This window comes from Scyliorhinus torazame, chromosome 10 (assembly GCF_047496885.1).
Source record: "Scyliorhinus torazame isolate Kashiwa2021f chromosome 10, sScyTor2.1, whole genome shotgun sequence".
NCBI classification, from domain to species: Eukaryota; Metazoa; Chordata; class Chondrichthyes; order Carcharhiniformes; family Scyliorhinidae; genus Scyliorhinus; species Scyliorhinus torazame.
In genome coordinates, this window is record NC_092716.1 from 60,594,202 (window position 1) to 60,617,882 (window position 23,681).

General features: G+C 43.5%; 2 protein-coding genes across 6 annotated transcripts in view; one reads left to right on the forward strand and one right to left on the reverse strand.

The window, feature by feature from the left end:
* Positions 1-12,759, reverse strand: part of vps35 (VPS35 retromer complex component) — a 93,129-nt gene extending 80,370 nt beyond the window's left edge. Inside the window, exons 1-2 of one of the 3 annotated variants that reach the window (XM_072518171.1) lie at positions 12,588-12,759; positions 1,988-2,086 (exon numbers count right to left, since the gene is read on the reverse strand). In XM_072518171.1, coding sequence (XP_072374272.1) covers positions 1,988-2,086; positions 12,588-12,590 — 102 coding nt within the window. In that variant the 5' untranslated portion in view covers positions 12,591-12,759. Of the gene's footprint in view, positions 1-1,987; positions 2,087-11,927; positions 11,948-12,376; positions 12,400-12,587 lie in introns of those variants that run through there. The other 2 variants (XM_072518173.1, XM_072518172.1) reach the window with 2 other exon arrangements.
* Positions 12,760-12,964: 205 nt separating this feature from the next.
* Positions 12,965-23,681, forward strand: part of orc6 (origin recognition complex, subunit 6) — a 44,264-nt gene continuing 33,547 nt past the window's right edge. For 2 of the 3 annotated variants that reach the window (XM_072518174.1, XM_072518175.1), the window contains exons 1-2: positions 12,965-13,135; positions 22,597-22,726. In XM_072518174.1, the coding sequence (XP_072374275.1) occupies positions 13,071-13,135; positions 22,597-22,726 (195 nt within the window). In that variant the 5' untranslated portion in view covers positions 12,965-13,070. Of the gene's footprint in view, positions 13,136-21,898; positions 21,997-22,596; positions 22,727-23,681 lie in introns of those variants that run through there. The other variant, XM_072518176.1, reaches the window with a different exon arrangement.

The following is a 23,681-nucleotide window of genomic DNA, read 5'->3' on the forward strand; positions in this document are numbered from 1 at the left end:
ATAGAAGGTAACTTTTTAAGAATTCAGAGCCAACAGAAAATCACCAGTTTATCAAAAGGTTCAGCACCACTGAGAACTATTTATTTGCTTTTCTGAATAGCATTATGTGACGGTGTGGTCACTGCTATCCTCTTATTCTTCTCTGAGAGTGTGCCAGCAATAGCCACACTAATTCTATTGAGGATCCTCATATCAAAGAATTTGTCCAGGAAAAAGTCACGTAACACCAACTACAGGTTAGGACAAATGGAACTGAGGACTCAATTAAACTGAAATCTGGATTTCTCTTTTCCAGAAATATGTGATTGTTTATTGAAAAAAAAGATTCCACCATTATGAATTTTTTTTTTTAAAGCAGAGATCATTTTTTTCCTATAGCAACTACCAGAAACAGCAAATTCCCACACCTGAAAATCAGCCATAAAAACAGCAACCATACCTTCAAAGTTACTTCCAAAACATGACTGTTCCAAATAAAGGATAGAAAGAAGAATTGTTTAAATTAAAACTATGTCTGGCTTCGATCCATGCCAAATATTGTATTAACGTCAGGACACTGAAGCACTCAATTCAATTATTTTTGACCCTTCTCACTTGTAAAATAGGATATTGTCTAGTGCTTCCCGAATGGTGTTATCCAGCACCAGGAACTGTTTTGCAGAATTTCAAGTAAAGGGTCTTCTTTTGTGTAGACAATAAGTTTTAGTTAACACTGATGAATCTTTATAAACACTGGTTTGGCCTCAACTGGAGTCCAATTCTGAGAACCACACTAGAAGGGTGTGGAGGCAGAGAGTGCAGAAAAAAAGTTAGCAGAACGATTCCAGGGATGAGGGGCTTCAGTTATGTGAATAGACGAGAAAAGCTTCGGTTGTTCTCTTTTAAGAAAGGTCGAGAGATTTGCTAGAGGTGCTCAAAAATCATGAGGCTAGGACAGAGCAGGTAAGGAGTTCCCATTGCAGAAGGGTCGAGAACCAGCGGACACCGATTTGAGGTGACTGGCAAAAGAACGGAAGACAACGAGAGGGAAAACATGGCTACTGGCAAGTGGTTAGGATTTTGAATGCTCTGCCTGAGAGTGTGCAGGCAGGTTCAATATAGACATTCAAAAGGAAATTGGGCAAGTACCCGAAGAGGAAAATGAAATTTAGGCTTCCAGGGAAAAAGCGAGGGAGTTGGACTAACAGAGCTGAGCATAGACATAACTGGCCCACTGGCTTCTGGTGTTGTAGCCATTCTAGGATTCCTTTTACGGTTATACATTAATTACGAACTTACACAAATTAATCAGCTCAATTTGTCATTAATTTTGTTAGATAAAAATGTACCCAAGGTTATGAAGATACCCTATTAGATTGATATATAAAATGAAGAGTTTATATCGAAATATGGCCAGCGGTTCAACGTATTGTACATTTAGCCAAAAGTAGAACTGAGTAATAAAATTATTCCACTTCTGAAACCAATTCATTCCAAACAATGGAATGTTAAACTTTTTCAATCTTTGTAAATAATGCCTCATGTAGATAAAGCATTCTAAAATTGGAGAGATTCATGAAGATTTTAAAATTGTGTAGTTTCTGAAAGCAAAGTTTTGTCTTCTTGCCATTGTGTTGAGTCCTCAGACTCAAACGGAGCTTCATAACCTTCTGTACAAGTCTCACTGAATTTTGGGGGACTGTGTGTGTCAAATTTGGTGACTATTTGATTTGAGCCCGACCCCATACATAAATATCTGCACTGGAGTCATCAGGTAGCCAAACCTGGAAGAATTACCAATTTTCCCGACTTAGCCCAAAGAGATTAACACCAATTATAACAACATACTCTCACCTCAACAAGACCAGCTAACCCAGCAGAAATTACTGCTTTGCTTGGCGTGCTTATTGTTTAGATAAACTATCAGCAATTAGGCAAGCCCACATTTTTTCCTTCTCTTATCTTGCAAACAATATTCATCATTGCACAAGTTCAGCAGCTTTCTTACCAAGCATCGCTTCATCTGGAACGACTGGACCTTAACAGTCTGAACAGCTTCATCAAGAAGCTTTTCCTGCTCATCCTGAGGTGACTGTTGAGAAGTAGGCTGAAAAAAAGAACAATATTACTCAAGATGAACTGTATTTACTTGGGAGGACTGGTTGGACGAAATAATATGTTTCCTGTTGTAACTTATACTTTACAATGCTTCCTGTTGCAATTGCTACTTCACAACTATGTTCAAGAACCCCATCTACGATGAGAACATAGCAAACACTACAGATGAACAGAAAAATTTACTCATTTTAATATTTTAAAAGCAGGTCAACAATGTTACAAAATGCACAGCACACACCCCACACAGGTATCTAGTAGCATGAATTTGTTAATAACTACTAAACTCACCAAGAAAACATCCATTTAAGTGTAAGTGAAGCTTTTAACAACACAAGTCTTAATTAAAGCCAGCTATCTCTGGTATGCATGGAGTCTCATTCCTTCAGATTCTAATTTTAGAGACTTTGAAAAAAATTAAAAGTTACTTTTCATTTTGGTCTCATCCCTTTCCTTTATTTAAACCCATCTTTTTGTCTCTCATCTCTCGCTTTCTCCATCTCGCCTTCCTTTTTGTGCATGATTTTACACCGAATTAAAAATTTTAACCTAGACTTTCTGGTTTTGGCTCTCCATGCTTTAGTAAGGATTCTTCAATCCATCTGGTTCAAGAAACAGCAGTTGTTCACCCTGTAAACATAGATTCCAGATCCCCAGCAAAAGGGCATCATGTTGTATCAAACTCAAAATGGCCACATGTTGCTGCACAAAGGCTGGTGTGAAGTCTGTGAATAACAGTGAACAGCAAGTAACCTGAAGAGGTAATAGAAAAAAATTCTATAAATTTTAAAAAGGAATTGGACAAGTCCTCAAAGATTAAGGAACTTACAGGATTGCAGACAAATGGCAGGGTTGTGAGAAGAAGCACATTCAAAGAGCCAGTCCAAGCACAACTGACCAAATAGACATTCTCGGTGCTGCAAATTGCTATGTTTCTACTGTGGCACATTAGGACTGAGAACAATGGATTGTGAATAACATGGCACATTCAATGTCATATAAAGAAGGCGATCAAAGGAAAGAAATGCTTTTTTAAAGTTCATTCTTGGGATGTGGGCATCGCTGGCTAGGCCAGCATTTATTGCCCATCCCTTAATGCCTTCGAGGAGTTGGTGGTGAGCTGCAATGTTGAACCACAGCAGTCCATGTAGTGTAGGTACACCCACAGTCCTGTTGGAGCCATTTTGACCAACAACAGTAATGGAATGGCAATATATTATGCATCAGTGGTGGAGGGAGTGAATGCTTATGGATGGGGTGCCAATCAAGTAGGCTGCTATTGTCCTGGATGGTGTCAAGCTTTGAGTGCTGTTGGAGCTGCAAGTGGAAAGTATTCCATCACACTCCTGACTTGTAGATGGTGGACAGGCTTTAGGGAGTCAGTGTTTCACTCTCCTCTGCAAAAAGTTAAACACTGATGCCAATGTTTTGCATGGCTTATTTTACCCACAGCCTACCAACCAACTCCTTAAGAGTTTTTTCTCCACCCCACTATCAAGTCAAGAAGCTCCTCGACAAGTTTGAAGCCATCCGTTCAGATATACGTTATTTCTTTTTCCTTTCATTTGTCAAAGACACCCTCATTTGCCCAGCCCTAAACCTGCAGCTCTAATTTCCATCCAATTTCCCCTCGCGCCCTTTAAGTTTATCTAATCTATTTCATTTCTGCTCCATTGACCCAGCCCTATTCCTATTAAACTGATTATCCAACCTGCCTTCTTGGACTCTATGCGAGGTAACTCCGTGAATGTTTTCCCAGGTAATATCCCCTTCCCTTTCAAAACCACCATCATGACCATCCCCACAAAAATCCAGCCTTCGATCTTCTAAAGTCCCTTCCCTCAAGTCCTTGAAAGTCCAGCCACCTCCCAAATTTCCTGTGTTCTGTAAATCTCTCAGGATTTCACCTCCGCTGCAGGACTAAAGTTGTCCTAACCAAAGTCACAAATGACATCCTGTGACTATAACCATGATATATTGTTCCTCCATGTCTTCACTGTAGCCTGTGACATGGTCAATCATACCAGCTCCCTCCAATGCACGTAGGCATGCCCTCACTCTTTCTTACCTACCTAATCATAGCCAGGCCATTTGCAGAAGACTTTGTTGCCTCTCCCAATGCCATTATCAACAGAACACCACCCCCCCCCCCCCCACCCCCAAGAAACTACCATATCCTGCTCTTCCTCCACCTACTTTGGCCCTCCCTGCAAAATCCTCTGCAGAAATTAGATCAACTTCTAAATGTATGCTGATGACCTAGCCACCACTGCTTAGAATCCCTCCATTGTATCTATGCTGTCTACTGCTTTTCAAACATTCTTTGAGTTAAACATTATCTTAGGCCCTCCATCACCCATGCCAACCCCTCCATTACTATCGGAACAAGATAATTTGCAATACTGGTGTCCTTTCCAACCTTGAATCTCGAAACTCTCTGCATCACAGACTTACTTCCATACCTGTATTGTCTGCCTCCACTGCACCTCAGGTGGTCTATATACGAAAACAGCCATCAACGTATTCATCAGGTCAAGATTGGGTGATTTCATGGTCTCTGGTCAGCCAGCCATCAAATCCCTTTTATACTTTTGTTTATCCAACATTGTTGATCTATAACCATGACAGGTGGCTCAACATCTCAAATTTAAAGTACTCATGCCTCTTCGGGACTTTGTCCATCCCTACCTCTAACCTATAACCCCACCCATAACTCAGATCTTCCGATTTGGATTTCTTGTGCAATTCTATTTGTTTAGTGGCTGCGCCTTCAGTTACCTAGGTCTGATACCCACCAGAAACACATTCACCTCCCTCCATTCAGGCCCTCCTTAAAATCCAACTCGACCAAGTTTTTTTTCACTTCTCCTATTACTGACTACTTTAGCCCAGTTTCCACTTTTGCCAATTGCTTTTCTGTGATTTTCCATGTTAAAAGCCTCATATGAAATGCAGGTTGATTTTCTTGAAAAACGCAAGCTTCAATTCAAAAAGATTTGTCATACGCCAACTGCGGGTGAGGGGCAAGTAAAACAAATGGATTAAATATTCCTCATCTTTATTCTTTTCAGCCTGCATGGCAATAAAAGCTAGTTGCCATGCCCACAACTGGTTGAGTAATTTTAAAAAAAAATATGTTCATTCAGAATTTCTCAACACAAATTTTCAACCCCCCCCCCCCCCCCGTAACAAAAGGAAAGAAAAAAGTAACAGAGCAAGACATAAACATATCAATCCAACATAATACAGAACTTGTATAATGGGTTCCTCCCGCACATATTGACTTTCCCATATGTTTACGTTTTTCCTTTCTCAAGTGCCCCTAGGAAAAAAACTTTCCCCGCCCACCCTTATTACTCCCCCCTCCCTGGGTTGCTGCTGCTGACCGACCTCCATCTAACGCTCCGTGAGATAGTCTAGGAACTGTTGCCACCGCCTGAAGAACCCTTGCGCAGACCCTCTCAAGGCAAACTTTATCCTCTCCAGCTTGATGAACCCTGCCATGTCGTTTATCCAGGCTTCCACACTGGGGGGCTTCGCGTCTTTCCACAATAGCAAGATCCTCCACCGGGCTACCAGGGACGCAAAGGCCAGGATACCAGCCTCTTTCGCCTCCTGCACTCCCGGCTCGTCCGTCACTCCAAATAGTGCTAGCCCCCAACTTGGCTTGACCTGGACTTTCACCACCTTAGACAGTCCTTGCAACACCCCTCCAGTGCCAGGCACGACCAGAACATATGGGCGTGATTCGCCGGGCTTCCAGAGCACCTCCCACATCTATCCTCCACAGCTGGTTGAGTAATTTAATCAGTTACTCAAAGATTTACATACATATGAATTTATATAGCACAGCTGACACCACCCATATCCTATCAAAATAAATTCTAATTGCAAGAAATTAGTTTTGCACAAATAGCTTCATATCTCTTTGATCAGATTCTCTGTACACAAGAAAGCCTTTAAAATATTGAAAGTTTTATGAAGCAGGATCATCGTTCCTTGCAAGTGGTTATCACTGCTGCGTCAGAGGGTGGCATGCGGCACAGTGGTTAGCACAGCTGCCTATAGCGCCGAGGACCCGGGTTCAAATCCCAGTCCTAGGTAACTGTCCGTGTGGAGTTTGCACATTCTCCCAGTGTCTGCGTGGGTTTCACCCCCACAACCAAAGATGTGCAGACCAGGTGGATTGGTCACGTTAAATTGCCCCTTAATTGGAAAAAATTTAAATTGGGTACTCTAAATTTTAAAAAAACATCACTGCTGCCTCAGAGCTCCAGGATCCCGGATTCAATTCTGGCTTTGAGTGGCTGTCTGTGAGGAGTTTGCACTTTCCCCCAGTGTCTGCATGCGTTTCCTCTGGGTGCTCCAGTTTCCTCCCACAGACCAAAGATGTGCAAGTTAGGTGGATTGGCCATGCTAAATTGCCCCTTAATGTCCAAAAGGTTAGGTTGGGTTTCAGGGAGAGAGTGGAGGCATGGGCTACGGTTGGGTGCTCTTTCCAAGAGCCAGTGTAGACTCGATGGGCCGAATGGCCTCCTTCAGCACCGTAGATTCTATGAAATAGCATACATACATTTGCAGAGGAAACAATATTTAAACCACTGAGCAGTCACATACACATACCAATTAAATCATGACACATACAGCCAAATTCACTTTAAACCAAAATCATTTAAAAGTAGCCCATAAAGTAGTGCTCACCAAACATATCAATACATTTGTCAACAGCTCAATTACAATCGAAGTATGACCGGCTCGGTATCCTACCTTCTTTAACCACCAATGTCAAAAGCACTGGAAATGTTTAAAAATCAACAATCTAACTTTCCAACAAAAAACAACTGCAAAGCAAGATAAAAATATGACACTTTCTCTACATGTATGACATGGAGCATGTGACAACTACTGCAACTTCATCCAATCTACACTTTCACAGAAACTAGGAGTAAGCCAATCAGAGCCATTCAATATCATGGCCAATCCCTCTAACTCAATGCCATATACCCGCTTTCTCCCCATACCCCTTGATGCCATTAAAATCTAAAAGATATCTCTTTCTTGAATACATCCAATGACTTATTTGGTAGAGAATTCCACAGGTTCACTACCTTTTGAGTGAAGAAATGTTTCCACGTCTCAGTCCTAAATGGTCTACCCTGTATCCTGAGAATGTGTCCCCCGGTTCTAGATTCCCCAACCAGGGAAAATATCCTTCCTGCATCTAGTCGGTCCAGCCTTTTTGAAACTTTATAGGTTTCAATCCGATCTGCTCTCATCCTTAACTCTTAGTGAATAGAGGCCCAGTAGAACCAGTCTCTCCTCTTAGAACAGTCTCACTAATCCAGTATCAGCCTAGTAAATGAACTCTGCTGCACTCCCTCTATGGCAAGTATGCAGTAGGACATCCCTACTTCTGAACTCAAATCCTCTTGCAATGAAGGTCAACATAAAATTTGCCTTCCTAATTGCTTGCTGCACCTGCCTCCCTACTTTTATTGACTGGTGTACCAAGGACACCCAGATCCCTTTGTACATCCACATTCCCAATATATCACCATTCAAATAATACTCTTCTGTTTTTCACACCAAAGTGTATAACTTCACATTTAACAATGTTGTGCATCTGCCATGTGTTTTCCCATTCAACTTATTTAAAACGCTTTAAGCCTCCTTGCACTCTCCTCACAGCTCAGTTCCTTCCAGTTTAGTGTCATCAGCAAACTCAGAAATGCTGCATTTCCTTCCCTTATCCAGGTCATTTATATATATCACGAACAGCTGGGGCCCAAGCACTGATCCCTCCGGTACCCCACTAGTCACAGCCTGCCACTCGGAGAAAGACACATTTAGTCCCATTCTCTGCAAAACTAAAGAGTTCATGGTTTATGATCGAAGCAATATTAGAAAGAAAAAGTAAATGAACTGAACATGTCTTCGTGGTTGGGTGGATTTCACACAAGTTTTACTCATTGACACCTTTAACTCAAATGAGTTAAAAATGCAGCCTGTTATACTTCACATTTACATTTTTGAGTGGGGGGGGAGGGGCTACTGATTGATGGCATTGCTGATATGTCTGATGTTGCACTATTTCATGAAGGCAGGAACAAGCAAGACAAAACACGCAAGTTAGGAAATGGGTAGTCTGGGAGGGATCAGTGAGAGAGTGGATGGAGGCGACCTCCTGTAGGGACACGAGTTTGGGGGCACTGTTAACGGTGCCTCTGCCATTCTCACCAGCCAGGTAGTTAGTGGTGGCGGCCCTGAAGGGATGGGGACAGAAGTGACAGCACATGAAGCTGGAGGGGGCATTGGTGTGGGCACCGATATGTGGCAACCACAGGTTTGCTCGGGGGGGGGGCCTGGAGGGGGGTTTTAAGAGGGTGGCGATGGGCAGGGATCGTTGATTTGTTTATAGACAGGGATTTTCTGAGCTTGGAAGAGTTGGAGGAGGAATTTGAACTGCCTGATGGGAATGGGCTCCGTTACATGCAGGTAAGGGACTGTGCGGAAACAGGTATCAATCTTTCTGCACCTGCCGCCCCAGGGGTTACAAGATAAGGTGGTGCCGAAAGCGGGAGTAGGAGAGGGGAAGGTATCAGAAATTTATAAGGAGCTGATGGAACCCTGATAGGGGAGGTGAAGCAGAAATGGGAGGAAGTGTTTGGTAGGGAGCTGGAGACTGGGTTGCAGGAGGATGCCCTGAGGAGAGTTAACACATCGTTGTGCACCAGGCTTAGACGATTTAAGGTGGTCCACAGGGCACATATAACTGTGACCCGGATGAGCAATGGTGGAGGATAGGTGCGGGCGGTGCGGGTAGTCCCGCGAGAAACGTCCACATGTTTTGGGCCTGTCCAAAGCTTGGGGGAATTCTAGCAGGGGTTTGCCAACGTTATGTCGGAGGTTCTGAAAGCAAAGGATGATCCAGAGGTGGTGATTTTGGTATGTCAGAAGACTCAGGAGTCCAGGTGGCGAGAGAGGCTGATATCTTGGCCTTTGCCTCCCTGGTAGCCCGAAGGCGGATCTTGCTAGCATGGAGGGACTCAGAACCCCCAAAGTCTGGGGTGTGGGTGAGTGACATGGTTGGGTTTCTGAGAAAATTAAGTGTGCCCTGAGGGGCTCATTGGAGGTTTGCCCAGAGATGGCAGCCATTTGTTGATTTATTTGGAAGGAACTAAGCGGTCAGCAGATGGGGGAGGGTTAAAAAGAGGTAGGGGGAGGTGGACAAGATTGGGATGGTTTGGTGGGAAATTTATGTTTAGTGGGGGTGCAAGGTGGATCAAGAAAATACTTTTTGGTTTCCTGCACTGGGCCAGAAGCATCCAGGTTCAAAATTGTTTTTAAAAACTTCAGATCCGTAATGAGGTGCTGTACAGATTGTTTACAGTGATTACACTGTTGCAGAATAGTGTCGGAAGTGCAAGAAAGAGACTGAACAATTCAGAAAGAAAGTTACTTAGACTTTGTTCAGAGACAGATGAAGTGTGCTGTGACCACGGCTTCTAAAATAGTTGTTTCCCCACTGCACATTTGTTTCAGCAAACCTTTATTAAACAATAAGAATTTATAAACAAAAATGAAGCACAGACACTGGTTGCAATCATCTTATCTCACAGCCTAATACATACAATTAAGCCTTTCTCTAAATCATATCAAAAACCTACCAAATCAAATTATAACCTCAGAATATAAATTTTAAATTTGGACTCTAGAAATTTTAAAGGAAACAATAATTGGCTTGTTTTCAAGTGCTTAATACCAACACACACCAATGACAATACCAGAAATGTGACAGATAAAATGCTTGTTATAATTGAAAGAAATGGAATGCATGAGAATAAATTATAAAGCTCTAGGAATAAAAGAGATGTAGCAATGTTAATACAAAATTTGGCATAGGATTTTCTGGCTGGAGGAAAGTTTGTAGTAGTGTTCCCCAAGGGTCTGTATTGGGAAACTTGCTTTTCCTGATATATATTAATTATCTAAATCTTGATGTGCAGGATACAATTTCAAAAAGTTTATAGATGTCACAATACTTGGAAGTATTGTAACTGTGAAGAGGACAGTGTAGGACTTCAAAAGGGCATAGACAAATTGGTGGAGTGAGCAGATAAAGTTCAATGCGGAGAAGTGTGAAGTGATGCATTTTGGTAAAAACATGGAGACACAATATAAAATAAGGGGCAACATCTTAAAGGGGTGCAGGAATTGAGGAACCTGGGTGTTTATATGCACAAGGTGGCAGGACAAGTGGAGGGCTTCATTAATTGGGGCATAGAGTACGATTATGCTAAATGTATGCAAGACACCAGTTGTACCTCAGCTGGAATATGGGGTGGGATTCTGTGTTTCTGCAACTGAGTGTTGACGCTAACAGAGAATCCGTAGACTTTCACAACAGAAAAACCGTTGCCGTACCTGGACCGATTCTGCTACTGTTGAGGGGCTAGCACCAGTACTGCGTGGAACACACTGAATTCCACTGAAAAATGGTGCAGGATACAGCAGGTCCGTGATCAACACTTGGCTGACAAGCTGCAACTGCACATACACATTACACTCCCTAAATGCACTCACACCAGCTAAAGAAATGGCACTGGTTGTGCTAGAGCCTGCCATACAGCTGATGGGTCAGCTGGGTCCAGAGGGTGTGAAACACATTGACGCCGTTTTCGAGGTGACGGAGAATCGCAATTTGGCATCAAACCAGCACTTGCTGCGATTTTGGGGTGGGAAGCTATTCTCCACCAAATCGCATTTCACGATTTGGGCATTGGCTAACGGAGAATCCAGCCCATGGTTTACAGCTCTGGGCGCCACACTATAGGAAGTATGTGAACACATTCGAGAGTTCAGAAGAGGTTTACAAGAATGGAACCAGTTATGAGGATAGATTGGAAGGGTTGGGTCATTCATTGTGGAAATAAGGTCAAAAAAGATTTGATAGAAGGGGGCTTGACAGGGTAGATGGGGAGAAACTGTTCCTGCTCGTAAAAGGATCAAGAACAAGAGGAAACAGATGATTCAAAAGTGTTTGTAAAGGAAGCAAACCTGATGTGAGAAATAACTTTTCACGCAATGAGTTGTTTGGGTCTGGAATGCACTGCCTTGAAGTGTGGTGGAGGCAGGTTCAATTGAGGTATTCAAGAGCGCATTGGATAATTACTTGAACAGAAACAATGTACAGAGGTATAGGGTTAAGGCAGGGGAATGGCACTAAGTCATGACGCTCGTTTGGAGAGCTAGTGTAGACACTATGGGCCTTATTCTGTGCCGTAACAATTATGTGATAAGCAAGACAAACTGAACATTCAGCTTTCATCTGTAGGTTAGAGCTAATGTAATTTCCTGTTGGTTACATCTTGGTGAAAAATATGGGGTGTATGTTCTGTTGAATTGCAGGAGACAGTTAGCAACAAATACATGATGCTCCATGATCATTATACAGGTATGGGGAGAGGGCAGTAGAGTTGAGGCAGAAGGTCAGTCATAATCATAATGAGTGACAGAGACGGCTCAAAGAGCTGGACAGTCTACCCGTGGCTTTATATGTTAGATTATGCTCAAGAGTCCAAATAGGCATTCTGGTGTACACAGACATTCTAAACACATGTATACGAATAGACAGATAAAAACAAAGAAATGGAAGATGCTGAGGATCACAAACAACCTCATTACAAGATCACCTCAATTAAATGAGCTCAATACATATTATCAGTTTGTGTGGCTTGGAACACTTACTAGAAGTCACAGAGGTAAAGCTCCAACAGTACTCGTGCTCTAAGTAAATGAAGATTCATGAGCAATCAAGACAAGTCAGAACTTACCATTTTACTCAGTTGTGCCAATGACTCACATCAATGGATTGTATGGATACAAATTGAAATACAAAATAAAATTACTGATCATTTAGGGTCCACTGCATTCTGGCATAAGACTGTACCGAATTACATGATGTTGTGATTTGGGACAGGGAAGGAGACATTTTTGATGAGCAAGACGACGATTTGCACGTCACCCTCTTAACAGAACTCGTTCTAATTTGTTGGCGAATTTATTGGGTCTGAAGGGAGAAGAGACCGCTGCGTAAGCGGTATCGGTTCAATTCCTCATTTCGGGGCTCAGGGAAGAAAATGGTTCAAACATAAAACACGAAATAAGACGCTCAGAACCTCGAGGCCTCCGATATCTCCGCCATTGGAGCGGCTGAAAACAGGCCATTTGCACGCAGACCTCCCCTTCCTCGCCTATATAACGTTAGTCCCCTGCCACCTACCACCAGCTCCTGTCAGGAGTAAACGAGCTGTCCCTGAAGCAGGCCAAGACCAAGCCTAACAACGCCCATTTACAACACTGGCGCTCTCTCCCCTCGCTCTGTGTGAGTGTAAGGTCGGAATCTGACCGCCGCCGCTACCCAACAGCCGGGCCCGGGTGTTGGTAAAAGGCCGAGTCCACCCGATTCCAAAACCCGATGTGCCAACACTCACCATGATGATGATCACGGCTCAATCCACTTTACACGGCCCCGGGTCACCTGACGCTCACTGAGGCTCTCCCCTCCCTCCAGGAACAACCGGAATAATTAGCTGAGCCGCCCTACCACAAGCTCCACCACCTCGAGTGATTGAAGCTCGAACGGGCCAAACATAGGTCCCGGCTGCCCATGCGTCAACGGAGTCGGAGGCGGGACAGTAATCGCGGCTCTGATTGGACAGCCCGAACAAGCCGTTCCGGGGGCAGCGATGTTTCCAACAAATGGGAGGGGCTGGAGCCCCCCGGGTTGAATGATTGACATTTAAATCATCCAATCAACGGCCGTGGCTGCTCAGGCTCGTCACCAATGACAGCTGGCGGGTGTTGAGAGCGCGCGCGCGGTCTGGAGCTTTAGTGGCGGCGTTTGCGCTCTGGAGCGTGAACGTTAGTGAGCGCCGCGCGGGAGCTTGGAGCGTCAGTGGCGGCGGAATTTAAAAATGGATCAGGAGGTCATTGCCAGGCTGTCCGTCACGCTCAGGATCGAATCGAGGAAAGTGATCCGGTGAGTGGGGGAACTTGTCCGGATGACTCCTGCCAACCGCCATTTTGGAGCCTCGGCGTTGCGCTCTTTCCGACTCAACCCCGGGATCTGAGCACTGATCCGGCCTCCTGTTTGCCCATAAAAATACTGCAGATACTGGAAATCTGAAATAAAAACAGTAAATACTGGAAAGACTCAGCCGGTGTGGCAGCATCTGTGGAGAGAGGGAGAAGCAGTTTACGTTTTGTGTTCCCTGTGACTTCTTCGGAGTAGAAGAGTCAAAACTGGTCATCATATTGATGATACAACTCAGTCCGTTTCTTTAACTGTCAATGTGTGCACAATTATGTGGTTGCGGTTCATGGATTGCACCTTGTTGAGATTGTGTTTTGTCTTCCTTTCCAGCGATTACTGAAGGCTTGGTGCAGAAGGTTGGACAAAATTAAGATTAGCAAGGCCCTCAGCGAATGTACATGAATTTATCTATAATGTAAATAAAAACAGAAAATGCTGGAAAAACGCAGAGAGAGAAACTGGGTTGGTGCTTTGAGACCCTGTGACTAGTAAGTAGGTAGTCCCACATCATCAGTGATGTAAGATCACGTGACAGGCAAATATGGTGAGAGATGGTCCTCCGGACTAGCAAAGAACATCCTAGATTGTTTCTTGACTATCGCGACTGGATGTCAGCCCAAAAATAACTTGAAGGAAAAGAATCTATGCAACAGGGGAATGACGTAGGAGGTTCAGTTACCTGACAATATTTTCAAAAACTTGAGCAAAAAGAAGCGCGGTAAAGAGAATGAAGCTGACCTATTTAGCCCATTTTCTTTAGTAGAAATGCAAGAGGCTGATCCTGAGTTGACCGAGATGTATCCAACAGTCTACCCAGAAACTGAATCCGGACCAGTATCGGAGTGTTACTTTTAAAAGGCAAAGTGCTAATGAGAAAATGGAAGCAACCTCAAATATCAGCAGATGTAGATTGGGCCATAGTAAAAGTGGTAGGTCCACCTGACTATAGTACCGAAATTTAACAAGATGCTCACAAAGTTCCAATGGCAGGTCATTTGAGTATTATAAAAATGCAGGCTGAAATATTGAAATATTTTTATTGGCCAGAATTGCATAAAGACATGATTAAATTCTGCCAGATGTATCACACATATCAGATAATGGGGAAAACCCAATCATCTATTAAACCTGCCCTCTTTATTCCAGTACCAGCTTTTGAAGAACTGTTTAGCAGAGTCATTATAGAGTGTGTAGGATCCCTACCGAATACCAGAAGTGGGAATTCTTGATACCTTTTACAATTATGGGTGTTTCAACAAGATTTCCTGAGGCAGTGTCTTTGGGAAAAATGACAGCAAAACTGGTAGCGGAAAAGTTGATTAAATTTTTTACAGGGTGTAGATAACCTAAGGAAATACATTTTATGTACAAATATTCAAAGAAGTAATGAATGGTTTGGGAATAAAAAAATTAAGTCTTAAGCTCATTATCCATAATCACAATGAGCATTAAAAATATGGCATTAAACTTTTCAGGACTGTAATTAAAGTCTATTGTCAGGGAAATCTAAATTATTGGGATAAAGGAATTCCATTTTTGCTGATTGGGTTTGAGTCAGCAGGCTGCAGCCCTTTTGAATCGATGTATGGGCCTGAAGTGAGAGGACCTCTTATTTATTAACCATAACTCAAACTACACTTTTGACTTGCGTGTCTAATTTCTGGGAAAGAATTGTGAGAGTTTGCCAAAGAGCATTTGGAAATTGTTCAACAAATCATGAAAGCCAGAGTTTGAAATTTTGTCGCTCGAGTCAAGGTGTTAATTTTGCTATCTGTCTCTAGTGAACCGTTCGAAGCAAAGTTCACTGGACCGTATCAAATCAAAAATGAACTTGATGATCTTGATAACATAATGAGTACTGCAGACAAGATGAAATGTCAGCGAATGTGTCACGTTAATAAGTTAAAACAATATTGTAACAGGGAAGATAGGATAGGAGTGTATTCGTAGTGGTAAAAGATATATGGAGTGAAATAAAGTCAGAACACTGAGAATGAATCAGAAGTTGAAAATCCTAAAGTTACACTCCAGCAATCAGATTGGATAATACAAAACTGCTTAAAAATTTAGATGTAATATTACGCTGTCTTCCAGAAAACTGTCCAACTGATTTACAAAAGCAGTTACATACTCATGAATCTATTTGCGTGACTCGACTAGGAAATAAATCTTTGATGATAATGTAGGGGATGCATTACCCATAAAGGAACATTCCTACAAAATCCAGAGAAGCCCACCCAAGTGAGGGAAGAGGTCAAGTTCATGTTGGAAAATTATATTATTGGACCATGTCACAGTAGCTTGAGTTCACCTATTGTAAAGGTACCAAAGCTGGAATGGGTCACAGCAATTATGTATCGATGATCGCAAAGTTAATGTGGTAACAAAGGTGGATTCATATTCAATTCCATGATTAGGGGACTGTATTGAGAAGATCGTACAGGCAATGTTCATTACAAAAATTAATTTATTGAAGGGATATTGGCAAGTTTAATCAACCAAAACAGCCAAAGAAACATCGGCTTTCATACCCCAGATGAATTTTATCAATGCCTTTTGGAAAGAAAAATGCACCAGCAATGTTTCAAAGATAAACCAAGAAGGTTGTTGAAGGATTCTGCTACTGTGGTATATATTGACGATATGGTTGTGTTCAGCCAAACCTGAGAGGAACAGGTACAGAGAACAGGAGCAGGGATGTCTTGCTGCAATTACACAGGGCCTTGGTGAGGCCACACCTGGAATATTATGTATAGTTTTGGTCTACTTAACTGGGAAAGGATGTTCTTGCTCTAGAGAGAGTGCAGCAAAGGTTTACCAGACTGATTCCTGGGACAGCGGGACTGACGTATGAGGAGAGATTAAATTGATTAGGATTGTATTCGCTGCAGTTTAGAAGATTAAGGGGGGAATCGCATAGAAACCTACACATTCTAACCGGACGAGATCGGGTAGATGCAGGAAGTATGCTCCCGATGGTAGGTGTGTCCAGAATCGGGGATCACAGTCTAAGGATACGAGGTAGACCAGGAGAAATCTCTTCACCCAAAGAGTAGTGAACCTGTGGAATTCATTACCACAGGAAGTAGTTGAGCTCAAAACTATACTTTCACGAAGCCATTAGATATAGCACTTTGGGCGAAGGATATGGGGGGAAAGCGAGATTAGGCTATTGAATTGGATGAGCAGCCATGATAATGAACGGTGGAGCAGGCTTGAAGGGTCAAATTGCCTCCTCCTATTTCCTATCAACGCTTGAACAAATTGTTTGATTGGTTACAAAAGCCAATTTGATCATAAACTTGATTAAAAAATGAATTTGCTGAAGCAAATTTATTTGAGCTACACTATGGGATAAGGCCAAGTAGGAAGGAAAAATAAAGTTTCTCTTAGATTTTCCAGTGCCTAAAACAAAATGGGGTTTGTGTTGTATATCAGCATGAATGGATTCTATTGGAAGCTCACTCTGAATTTCAGCATTGTACACCCCAGGCAAGCTTGTTAAAGAAAGGCAGAATGTTTGAATGGACAAAGGAGTGTCAAAGTGCCTATAACAGCTTAAAAGCTGCACTGACTACAACACCAGTTTTAACGACAGCAAATTCAACCATTTAAATTGGCTGTTGACACCAGCAATATAGATATTGATGGATAAGATGGGGATCAAACAGTAAATCAGTTAGTTTTCTCAAAAGTTAAATTCTCAGCAGAAATAATCAGCTGTGGAAAAATAGACTTTTGACTTTGGTGTTGGCTCTACAACACTGGCAATCTACATATCTTTTTTAAAAATATATTTTTTATTCTCCTTTTTCACATTTTCTCCCAAATTTACACCCAACAATAATCAGTAACAAATATAATATCAATAACAACGATCCCATCCTCCCACCAAACCCCAGACATTAGCCCGCATGTTAGCATAACCAAATGACAAAAAGGAATCAGGAATCACCCATAGTCACCATTAACACACACCGCCCCCAGCAACACCCACCACCCCCCCATGTTCGATGTGATCCAATTTCGACCGTGCATAATGAATAATGCCCATGAATTGTAGAACCCCTCCGTTCAAATTTGACCTTTTCAAGCGTCAAGAATTCCAACAGGTCCCCCCGCCATGCCAGGGCACAGGGTGGAGAGGTTGATCTCCAACCCATCCAGATCCACCTTCGGGCGATCAACAAGGCAAAGGCTACAACATCTGCCTCCGCTCTCGTTTCCAACCCCGTCTGGTCCGTTACCCCGAATATGGCCTCCCGAGGGCCCCGGTCCAGTTTCACGTGCACCACATTCAAGATTACCCTAAAAATCTCCTTCCAGTAATCCTCCAGCTTTGGACAGGACCAAAGCATATGAACGTAGTTTGCGGGGGCCGCCCCCCTCTCCCCGCAACGTTCACACACATCTACCCCAAAGAGCCAGCTCATCCTTGGTGCGCTCTATACACCACCTTCAACTGTATCAGCCCCAAACTCGCACACGAGGTGGAGGTGTTCACCCTCTGGAGTATCTCACACCCAGAACCCCTCCTCCATACCCTCTCCCAACTCTTCCTCCCATTTTCCCTTGATCCCTTCTAGCAGCACCTTCTCCTCCTCCAAAATAGCCCCATAAACCGCCAGTACTAGAACATAGAACATTACAGTGCTGTACAGGCCCTTCGGCCCTCGATGTTGCGCCGACCTGTGAAACCACTCTAAAGCCCATCTACACTATTCCCTTATCGTCCATATGTCTATCCAATGACCATTTGAATGCCCTTAGTGTTGGCGAGTCCACTACTGTTGCAGGCAGGGCATTCCACGTCCTTACTACTCTGAGTAAAGAACCTACCTCTGACATCTGTCCTATATCTATCTCCCCTCAATTTAAAGCTATGTCCCCTCGTGCTAGACATCACCATCTGAGGAAAAAGGCTCTCACTGTCCACCCTATCCAATTCTCTGATCATCTTGTATGCCTCAATTAAGTCACCTCTTAACCACCTTCTCTCTAACGAAAACAGCCTCAAGTCCCTCAGCCTTCCCTCATAAGATCTTCCCTCCATACCAGGCAACATTCTGGTAAATCTCCTCTGCACCCTTTCCAATGCTTCCACATCCTTCCTCTAATGCGGCAACCAGAATTGCACGCAATACTCCAAATGCGGCCGCACCAGAGTATTGTACAGCTGTAACATGACCTCATGGCTCCGAACCTCAATCCCCCTACCAATAAAAGCTAACACACCATATGCCTTCTTAACAACCCTCTCAACCTGGGTGGCAACTTTCAGGGATCTATGTACATGGACTATGTACATGGACAGCGAGATCTCTCTGCTCATCCACACTGCCAAGAATCTTACCATTAGCCCAGTACTCTGTCTTCCTGTTATTCCTTCCAAAATGAATCGCCTCACACTTTTCTGCATTAAACTCCATTTGCCACCTCTCAGTCCAGCGCTGCAGCTTATCTATGTCCCTCTGTAACTTGTAACATCCTTCCGCACTGTCCACAACTCCACCAACTTTAGTGTCATCTGCAAATTTACTCACCCATCCTATGCCCTCCTCCAGGTCATTTATAAAAATGACAAACAGCAGTGGCCCCAAAACAGATCCTTGTGGTACACCACTAGTAACTGGACTCCAGTCTGAACATTTCCCATCAACCACCACCCTTTGTCTTCTCCCAGCTAGCCAATTTCTGATCCAAACTGCTAAATCACCCTGAATCCCATGCCTCCGTATTTTCTGCAGTAACCTACCGTGGGGAACCTTATCAAATGCTTTACTGAAATCCATATACACCACATCAACTGCTTTACCCTCATCCACCTGTTTGGTCACCTTCTCAAAGAACTCAATAAGGTTTGTGAGGCACGACCTACCCTTCACAAAACCGTGTTGACTATCTCTAATCAAATTATTCCTTTCCAGATGATTATACATCCTATCTCTTATAAACCTTTCCAAGATTTTGCCCACAACAGAAGTAAGGCTCACTGGTCTATAGTTACCGGGGTTGTCTCTACTCCCCTTCTTGAACAAGGGGACAACATTTGCTATCCTCTAGTCTTCTGGCACTATTCCTGTAGACAAAGATGACTCAAAGATCAAAGCCAAAGGCTCAGCAGTCTCCTCCCTTGCTTCCCAGATCATCCTAGGATAAATCCCATCCGGCCCAGGGGACTTATCTGTTTTCACACTTTCCAGAATTGCTAACACCTCCTCCTTATGAACCTCAAGCCCTTCCAGTCTAGTAGCCTGAATCTCAGTATTCTCCTCAACAACATTGTCTTTTTCCTGTGTGAATACTGACAAAAAATACTCATTTAGCACCTCCCCTATCTCCTCGGACTCCAAGCACAACTTCCCACTACTGTCCTTGACGGCCCTACTCTTACCCTAATCATTCGTTTATTCCTGTCATATCTATAGAAAGCTTTAGGGTTATCCTTGATCCTACCTGCCAAAGACTTCTCATGTCCCCTCCTGGCTCTTCTTAGCTCTCTCTTTAGGTCCTTCCTAGCTAACTTGTAACTCTCGAGCGCCCTAACTGAACCTTCACGTCTCAGCTTTACATAAGCCTCCTTCCTCTTGACAAGTGTTTTGACTGCTTTAGTAAACCACGGTTCCCTCGCTCGACCACTTCCTCCCTGCCTGACAGGTACATACTTATCAAGGACACGCTGTAGCTATTCCTTGAGCAAGCTCCACATTTCCATTGTGCCCATCCCCGACAGTTTTCCTCTCCAACCGAGAGGTAATACTCCCTTCTCCAGTCCCCCTGTCATCAGCACCTCCTCCAGCAATGTGGAAGCCGGCTCTACTGGGAAGCTCTGTATCTCCTTTCTGGCAAAGTCTCAAACCTGCACGTATCGACATATTTCCCCTGCTCCAGCCCATACTTCGCACCCAGCTCCTTCAATCCCGCAAAATGACCCCCAAGAAACAAATCTTTTAGTGTCCTAATTCCTTTCTCCTCCCATCTCCGAAAATTTCCATCCCACTTCCCTGGCTCAAATCTATGGTTCCCCCGAATCGGCCTTTCCCTTGACCCTGCCCCAACCCAAAGTGCTGTCGAAACTGCCTCCAAATTCTCAACAAATCTATTACTACCGGACTCACTGAGTATCTCCCCAGGGTCGTCGGGAGCGGCACTGTCGCTAGCGCCTTCAATCCCGACCCCCTAAGCAAACTCTCCTCCATTCTGACCCATTGGGAGTCAATCCCTCTGACCCAGCTCCGTACCTTCTCCACATTCGCCGCCCAGTAATAATACATCAGGTTCGGAAGACCCAAACCCCCTGCCTGCCTTCCTCTCTGTAGTAGCACCTTTTTAATTCTGGCCACCTCCCTTCCCCTTATGAACGAGGTAATCATCCCTTCAATCTCTCTAGAAAATGCCTTTGGCAGGAAAATCTGCAGGCATTGGAAAATAAACAGGAATCGCAGCAGCACATTCATTTTGACCGCCAGTGACAGAGGGAGAGCATCCACCCTCCCCACCAAACTAGAAATGTTGTACCTACGGAGCCCCCTCCGCCCCCCAATCTCGAGCAACTTGCACCCCCAGGTATCTAAAATAAGTCCCTGCCTTACAGAATGGCAGCCCTCCCTCCCCCCACTCCTGGCCGATCTACATATCTAACAACTCTGAAGAAACCTTTATTTATACAGACCATAATCCTCTAATCTTTTTAGCAAAGTTACATGCCAAGAATCTGATACTATTTCATTGGAGTTTGATACTATAACATATAATTTTAAAAGCAGTTACGTCGTGGGAAGTGTTAATGTCATAGCAGGTGTTTTATCAAGAGCAAATATGGCAGAACAGGGATGCAGTTATTCAAATGAAATATGAATTTCTAAAAGTAGTTGGGAACTATCAAGCCATGTTCACTCTGGTATATGACGAGTATTAACATCAACTGGGATCATAACACTGAACTAGGGACAAAGGTAGGGACTTCGAGAACAGGTGTCAGATAATGTGTTTCACACAGTCAGTGACTTGTCACCAGTGATGTAGGGTCATTTGACAAAAGAGTAAGCTGAGAGGCAGGGTGGCACAGAGGTTAGCACTGCTGCCTCTCAGCATCCCAGGGACCCGGGTTCAATTCCAGCCTTGGGTGACTGTGTGGAGTTTGTGCTTTCTCCCCGTGTCTAAGTGGGTTTCCTCCGGGTGCTCCGGTTTCCTCCCACAGTCCAAAGATGTGTAGGTTAGGTGGATTGGCTGTGCTAAATTGCCCCTTAGTGTCCAAAGATGTGCAGGTTAGGTGGGGTCTGTAGGGATAGGGCGGGGAAGTGGGCCTGGTTGGGTACTCTTTCTGCACTAGCATTTGTATGTTTCCATGGAGAGAGTTCTTTTTTAAAATAAATTTAATGTACCCAATTCATTTTTTCCAATTAAGGGGCAATTTAGCATGGCCAATTCACCTACCATGCACATCTTTGGGTTGTGGGGGCAAACCCCACGGAAACACGGGGAGAATGTGCAAACTCCACACGGACAGTGACCCAGAGCCGGGATCAAACCTGGGACCTCGGCGCCATGAGGCAGCAATGCTAACTACTGCACCACCATGCTGCCCTCATGGAGAGAGTTCTATATGCAGCATTGTCCTAAACCTTATCCTACACTAGGGCGAATGTTTAATTAAAGTTGAAGTTTACCAAACCGTCTTGCCTTCAACAGCTTCTATCGATCCGGACCAAGGACAACCTCAGCTAAGACCCACAACATGGTTAACAGATTCAGTACTGTATATGATTGAAATTAATGAACATGAGGAACTTGGAATTCGTATCCTGGTAATTGTCACTGAGTTCCAGGTATTTCCCATACATGGTGATAATGCTATAGCTGCCTTATTGCAGGAGGCCAGGTGTCATCTAGACAGTTAATGGGCACTTAAGAAAATAAATACACCTGCAAAATCAGGTTAAAAATGCAGTCTCCCTTGATCTACTTTGTTAAACAGGATGCTTAAATATGCATTCTACCAGAGTTGTTATATGAAATTTTAACAAATGAGCAAATTGTTTTTGAAATTTGAACATTCAGGAAACACCAGCATGGTGACTGAATGGCCTCTTTCTGTGTTGTAACATTCTGAATCTGTGAATAGGCTGCATCTTTTGGCATGTTATGCAATTTCAGGATATTGAGCACAACGTGTTTTACGCTATGTGTCTATTGTAGCTATTAACTTGAAAGATTGGCTTTAATTTAGTTTATAAGCTTGAAGTGCTTTTATTTCTTACAACTGTAGTTAAATTTAAGCATCTTTGAAGTTCTTTATTTGTTCTATAATGAATGAAAATGCATACATTTCCTTTGTAAAAACAGATATGTATCTCTTATTCCTTTGGTGTCAGGGAATATTTTAGGTGCCTTGTCTTGTGTTTCAGGAAAGCAGAAGAATATCTGCGCCTGTCAGAGGTAAAGTGCACAGGATTCTCTGCCCACATGACGGCAACCAGCCGCGCAGTGATGTGTCTTGACCTTGCAGCAACATCTCTTAAACATCCACTTGACAAGGTAAGCCTAAATGGGTACAGTAGTTGGGATATTGCAGTTTGTATTCAGAGCTGTACATTGAGGAATCTGGTCAACACTCAACTAGCTACTCCATAACTGACTTCTATATTTTGATGTGAACCACAAGCTGTTTCTTTTATTGACCGAATGACCACACAACTAGTGTCATAATTCAAAGCCAGTTTATTTATAACACAAGACCTATTACTATATGCAATAATACACGCAACTACGCACTAAACTCGACCTAATAACTAAGATGACCTTTACTTAAGTCATTAGACTTATTTTCTGACAACCTATCCAGTATGAGCAGCAACTTCTTCGAAAGAAATAATGGAGAGACCTAGACCATTTGTGACCTAGACACTGACTCTAGCCCACTGCCTGACAGCTGCCTGAGGCTGAACCAGAGGCAAGCTTGGTGTCCTACTTGACCCTGAGATGAGCTTCTGAACACCTATCCACAGCAACAGTAAGACTGCTATTTCCACTTCTGCACCATTACCCCCCCTCTGCCCCTGCCTCACCTCGCCTGCTGCTGAAATCCTTATACCTGCTTATGTTACCTCTGGACTTGATTACCCCAGTGCACTTGTGGCTGGCTGCCCAATTTTCATTTTTCTTTTAAAATATTTTATTAAGGTATTTGAAAATGTTTATAAAAATAACATAGACAATGACATCAACATGGTAGAATAAACATTTCACCCCCCATCTCAATCTTCACACACCCCAACCATACAACAACAATCCCCCCCCCCCCGCCCCCCCTTCGAATACTGCATCTGCTGACATTTTAATTTTCCCCGAGAAAGTCGACGAATGGCTGCCACCTCCAGGTGAACCCGACCATTGACCCTCTTAAGGCGAACTTTATTTTCTTGAGACTGAGAAACCCAGCCATGTCACTAACCCAGGTCTCTGCACTCGGGGGCTTCGAGTCCCTCCACAT